Source organism: Theropithecus gelada, chromosome 16, assembly GCF_003255815.1.
Source record: "Theropithecus gelada isolate Dixy chromosome 16, Tgel_1.0, whole genome shotgun sequence".
Taxonomy (NCBI): domain Eukaryota; kingdom Metazoa; phylum Chordata; class Mammalia; order Primates; family Cercopithecidae; genus Theropithecus; species Theropithecus gelada.
The window spans coordinates 68,290,092-68,296,764 of NC_037684.1; the positions used below are offsets into that span (position 1 = coordinate 68,290,092).

Below are 6,673 nucleotides of genomic sequence, written 5' to 3' on the forward strand. Positions count from 1 at the left end.
GGGTGGAGGGAAGAGTAGGGGTTAATAAAAACTACCTATCTGGTACTATGCTCACTAACTAGATGAGGGGATCCATACTCCAAACCTCAGCATCATACAATATTCCCATATAACAAATCTGCACATGTACCCCCTGTATCTAAGAGCTGAAATTTTTTTAAAAAGAAACTAAAAGGCAAAGGAGATGGAAAATTTTGTTGAGACATGTTTTATAATGCTTACCATTTTGTTGGATATAGCAAGTAACAGTCTCCTGGAGTACTATTAGCAGTAGGAAATGTATTCATTCCATATAGGCTTTCAGTTAAACAAATAAAAAACAAAACAAAGAAGACCATGTAGAGACACAGAAGAGAATTCCCTATGAAGAGAGAGGCAGAGATTGGAGTGATGCATCTACAAGCCGAGGAATTCCAGGGATTGCCAGTAACCATCAGAAGCTAGGAAAGGTATGGGATGGTTTCTGCTTCAGAACCTCCAGGAGGACCAACTCTGCCCACACTTTGACTTAGGACTTCTGGCCTCCAGAACTATGAGATAATATGTTGTTTCAAGCCATCCAGTTTGTGGCATTTTATTATGCCAGAACTAGGAAAGCAATTCAAGAGCCAACAGAAAGGACAGTAAAGTAGAATAATGTTTAGATATCCTAAATCTTGAAAAGGAAGTTGACTTCCCTCTCTCCACTTGAACATTTGCACAAGATTGTGTCAGTGGAGATCATATATGGATTGCATTAGGTATAAGGTGGCCTAGAGCAAGCCACAGCTATTAGTAGAATCCTCCAAACCACCAAAATGAGAGAAGTACCAAAAGGAAGGTAGGCAAGAAGCTCAGAAGGAAAGTCAGTGACACTGGAGGTGGGGGAAGGATATCAGTTTAAATTGTCAACCTCCCATTTTTCATACCTCATTGTAAGTAATAATAAAAACTTCCCCCAAATCAATACTTGTTCACCATAAGCTGTTGTTCTCAAAGGTTTTATCCCAGAAAGATGTCAGCAAAAATGGAAGAGTCAGGACCTCCTAAAATCCTCTCCTCCATGAAACAATGAGAACATTCACAAAAACTGAGTCAGAATCAACTTTCTTAGAATTCTGGAAATTAACCAAAGGCTTTCAGCAATCCAAGAAGTGTTTATTCAAGCAAAACAGCTGAATCTCAGTAGGAAGAACAGTCTATGGCCTTTTAACTTGTCTATTCTCATCTCTACCCAACCCCTAGCTTGGAGGTTGCCTATAAAACCAACAGACCGCAATCACAGTGAAAACCAGTAACCTAGAAACCACTGAAAGGGGCAAAATGGGGTTGGAGCACTTTCAAAGCCCTGTTAACCCCACAAAAAACTGTCATTATTTTGCCTGTCCATGGATTCCCTGGACTCACAAGTCTTTCTTATTTCACCTGAGTTGGAACTCACCCAGAGCAACAGCCTTTCTCCCCAGGGCATTTGTTGAAGACAATCAAAGACAACTGCTTAACACTGCAGTTTGTCTGAAGTGGTAGATAATAGCAAAGCAAACAATAGGCTAACCAAAAAGCTTACAAGGGTAAGCTGGAGAATGAGATGGCTACAGGGGGCTTTGAAAACCGCTGACATGTTCCTGGAAATCTAGGCCATGCCTATGTGCAGATCTGTGCACACACCCACAGCTGTGGACATGCTCAAGAGAGTTGAGAAGGCTGTACACTGTAGCTAACCTTGAGGTTCTAGGAAAACAGGGGAGTTAAATCTAAGTTAAATTGCCTGGCTAAGCATTGAAGGTGTGCTCCAACACTTGCACACAGCCACTCAGCCAAGACTTTGTGACTTACTGGTTCCGGGCATTTAAGAAAATCTGTCCAATTATTTGGTGACCTCTAAGCTAATAGGGCAGGCCACTTCAGTTGCCATACTTGACAAAGAATATAGACTTTACAGAATCAGTTCAGAAAAGTCACTAAACAAACCCTGAAGAGAGAGAGAATATGATTTGCAGAGTGGCCACATTATTTAAAATGTCCAAGTTTTCAACAAAACAAATTATGACATACAAAGAAACAAAAATGAACGGGCCATACACAAGGAAGAAAGCAATCAACACAAAGTATTCCTGAGGGGGATCAAATACTGGACTTGCTAGACAAAGACTTTAAATCGGCTATTTTAAATATGTTCCAACAACCAAAAGAAACCATGTCTAAATAACTGAAGAAAATTGTGTCAACAATGTATTACTGAATAGAGAATACAGAGAGGAAAATTGTATGTTTTTAAAAGAATAAAGTAGAAACTCTGGAGTTGAAAAATATAATACCCTAAATGAAAACTCAATAGAGGAATTCAATAGCAGAATTGAATAGGCAGAAAAATCAGCAAATTTAAAATCAGGTGGATTGAAATTATCGTTAGAATAAAAAAAATGAGAAAATGAAGTGTCTCAGAGACGTGTGGGACACCATCAAGCATACTAACATATGCACAATGACAGTTTAGAAAAGAAAAGAGAGATAAAGGGCCAGGATAATGACCCAAAACTGTCCAAATTGGAAGAAAAACATTAATTTACATGTCCAAGAAGCTCAATGAAATTCAAGTAGAACAAACTCTGAGATCCATACGGAGACATATTATAGTCAAATTGGTAAAAGATAAAGACAAGGAGAAAATCTTAAAAGCAACAAAAGTGGCTCATCACTTACAAGGGGTTCTCAGTGAGAGTAATAGCTGACTGCTCATCAGAAACCATGAAAGAGAAGGCAGTAGGATGGCATAGTCAAAATGCTGAAAGAAAAAGACTATCTGCCAAGAATCCTACCTGCAGCAAAACTCTCTTTCAAAAGTGAAGAAAGTTAGATATTCTCAGATTTTTTAAGAAGAGAGAGAGAGAAAGAATTCATCACCAGTAAACCAGCCTTATAGGAAATACTAAAGGGAGTCCTTCAGGCAGAAAGGAGAGGACACTAGACAGAAACTCAAGTCCACACAAAGATATAGAATATGGATAAAGGCAATTACATATGTAAGTATAAAAGATAGTATAAATGCATAATTTGTAATTTTTATTTCTCTTCTATCTAATTTAAAGGACAACTGCATAAGGAAATAATTATAAATCTGTGTTGATGGATAGAAATGTATAAAGATGTAATGTAAATGATGAAAACAGCCCAAAGGAGGGAGAGGAGACGGAGCTATACAAGATTAGTTTTTGTAAACCATTGAAAGTAAGCTGGAATTAGGCCAGGCACAGTGGCTCAGGCGTGTAATCCAAGCACTTTGGATGAGTTGGTTGGATCACTTGAGGTCAGGAGTTCGAGACCAGCCTGACCAACATGGCAAAGTTAGCCAAGCATGGTGGCACCCACCTGTAGTCTCAGCTACTGGGGAGGCTGAGGCAGAATTGCTTGAACTCAGGAGGCAGAGGTTGCAGTGAGCCGAGATCATGCCATTGCACTCCAGCCTGAGCAACAGAGTGAGACTCCATCTCAAAAAAAAAAAAAAGTAAGCTGGAATTAATCTGAAATAGATTGTTATGTACATTAGAATTTTTTGTTTGTTTGTTTTTTTAAGACTGGGTGATTTGCTTTGCCACCCAGGCTGGAGTGCAGTGGCATGAACAGGGCTCACTGCACCTCAACTTCCTGGGCTCAAGCAATCCTCTTGCCTCAGCTCCCAAGTAGCTGGGACTACAGGCATGTGCCACCATGCCTGGCTAACTTTTTTGAATTTTAGTAGAGATGAGTTTTCCCTATGTTGCCCAGGCTGGTCTCCAACTCCTGAGCTCAAGAGATCTTCCTGCCTTGGCCTCCCAGGGTGCTGAGATTACAGGTGTAAGGCACCATGCCCAGCCTTGGAATGGTAATTGTAATCCCCAAGGCAATTACTAATAATTTAAAAAATAGTAAACAAGGGAAATTAAAATGATACACTAGCGTATGTCTATTAGTACAAGAGAAGACAATAATGGAGAACTAGAGAAATAAAAAAGACATAGACATATGGAAAACAAATAGCAGATTCTACTTAATCAGTGATTACATTAAATGTGAATGGATTAAGCACTACCATTTTAAAAAGGCAGAGATTAGCTAAATGAATTTTAAAAAATAAACCACGAAACCCATCATGATCCAATTATATCATTTCCACAAAAGACACGTTTTGGATTAAAAGATACCAATAGGTTAAAAGTAAACAGATGGAAACAGATATGCCATGAAAACAGTAACCAAAAGGCAGCTGAGAGGCTATACTATATCAGACAAAATGGCCTTTATAAGATACAAATTATTACCGAAAAATAAATAGGATAGAAATTATAGAGAAAAAAAGGACATTTTATGAGAATAAAAAGATCAACCCATCAAGAAGATACAATTGTAAATATGGAGGCACCTAACAAAAGAGCCCCCAAAAAATACAAAACAGAGACAGAATTAAAGGAAGAAATAAACAATTCAACCATAATAATTGGAGCCGTCAATACCTCCTGCTAATGTGACTGCTAATGATTATAGAGTTTCTTTTGGGGGAGATGAAAATGTTTTAGAATTAGACAGTGATCATGATTGTACAACTCTGTCAACATACCAAAAACCACTAAATTATACACTTTAAAAGGATTGGTTTTGCAGTATGTGGGGGAAAAAAAAGAGGTTCTACTTCTGTTCCTTATCCTTGCCATAAACATTCATCTCTGTGGGGCAAGGAGGTCCCCATTGTTTACCTTAATTCTGTTATTCACCATCCCTTACCTCATCAGCCTCTAAAAGAAGTGAAGAGGTACATCCTTCCCTTTAAATAAATTTAACACAAATAAACCAGATTTTGTCCATGGCATAAAGGCCTCAGAGTCACATGGACACAAAGAATCTGTGAAACACTCTGAATCAGCATTTCCCAGAGTATGTTCCATACAGCACTAGTGCCATGGGAAATGAACAGGTTGCAAAGAGAAAGGTTCTGTGGTCAAATAAGTTTGGGAAACATCAGGTTAAATAAACTGTTTTCTTTATTCCTAGGACTTCTTGTCTTCAGTGTGGTAGTGTATGTTGTAAAATGTCAAGTCCAGAGTATGGTAAGAACCACTTCCCAAATTTATTTGACCAAGGGAGACTTTGGCTCCGCAGAACATTTCTCGGGACTAGTAGGAAAAATTTCTCTGTACAGCTGTATTGAAATAGCTCAGAAAATCATACGGAGGCCTCATCTGGAAAGCTACAGAAGAGTCAGGTCCACGTTACACGAGTAAAGATAGAATGTAGCTCTCTCGACTCTAGAGGATGGAGGAGGTTGCATATGAAACAGAAAAGAAACAGAAACAGGACATAACAAAAGCCTTAAAAGCTAAAGCATTTGCTGGCAGAAACTGTGTCTTAGTCATCTTTAAATCCCCAGCACCTAGCCTGACATCTGACAAATATACACATTCGATATGCTTGTGAAATGAATTAATGGAAAAACAAACTAGGGGAGAATCAAGCTCCAAAGGGATTCATTTGTATATGATAAATAATGGCTTTTGGAACTCTGCTTCACCTGATTTAGGCTGAGAAAAATAGAAACGTGTTTCTACATATCAGATGCATTCCATCACAGGCTGCTGAGAAAACCTGGAAGGGGGCAGGCATAAAGGCAGCCATGCCAGCCCGGTCTTTCCTCCCTTGGATCTGCTGACAAGAGCAAGGCTGGTTGGCTGGGCTCTTCGTCTGATCTCAGGTGCCTTTTCTCATGTTTTATCCTCAGGCTGGGATCATTACAGAGGCAAAGCTGAAGGATCTGACACCCCCTATGCCTGTGATGTTCATCAAGGCCATTCCTGCAGATAAGCAGGACTGCCGCAGTGTCTATTCCTGTCCTGTGTACAAGACCAGTCAGCGGGGACCCACCTACGTGTGGACTTTCAACCTGAAGACTAAGGAAAACCCATCCAAGTGGGTTCTGGCTGGAGTAGCCTTGCTTCTCCAGATTTAGCTTCCTGCAGAGCCACCGAGAAAATAAAAAGGCTGGGCTTGGAGGCTGCCCAGAGGGACAGGTGGGTGAAGGGTGACCACAGACACTTAGAAAGATAAGAAACCATGAGCACTCACAATTCTGTAGAATTCCTCTAGGGAACTTGGAGAGGTGTGCCTAAAGTGAGGTTGAGCTGGAGGAATATGGGCCCAGGAACCAAAGGAAGATAATTTCATGATGCTAAACCTTTCTTAATAAATGATTTACTCTTCCACTGTGTCTGGCCTAGGATTTGAGAGCTGCTGAGTCATAAATGATCATGTAGCAACCGAGAGAAATAAGCCACAAACACCTGGGCCCTGACCTTATTACACAACACTCTCCCAGGTGCTCTTTTTCCAGGCCACCCCACGCAGTCCTTGACCAGTGGTACTGGCATCACCCATGAACCAGAATCTCCATTTTAACAATCTCTCTGGAAAATCTGTACGCACACTATAGTTTGAGAATCACTACCCTGGGGCAGGGGTCACCAAAATTTTTCCATAAAGAGCCAGTTCGTGAATACTTTACGATTTACCATGCCTCTGTTTGAACTTTGCAACTTTGCCATGGTAGCCCAACAGCAACTATAAACGATGAGTAAATGAAGGGGTGTGATTGCATCCTAACAAACTTTATTTACAAAAACAAGCAATGGGCCATATTTTGCTGATCCCTGCTGTAGAGGATAAGGGA

At 40.1% G+C, this 6,673-nt stretch overlaps 1 protein-coding gene across 1 annotated transcript in view; it reads left to right on the forward strand.

Annotated features, from left to right (window-relative positions):
• The window catches only part of DNAH9 (dynein axonemal heavy chain 9), a 376,337-nt gene extending 370,191 nt beyond the window's left edge, over positions 1 to 6,146 (forward strand). Inside the window, exon 69 of the mRNA XM_025361667.1 lies at positions 5,729 to 6,146. Within this exon, the coding sequence (XP_025217452.1) occupies positions 5,729 to 5,956 (228 nt within the window). The 3' untranslated portion in view covers positions 5,957 to 6,146. The remainder of the gene's footprint in view (positions 1 to 5,728) is intronic.
• Positions 6,147 to 6,673: the final 527 nt, after the last annotated feature.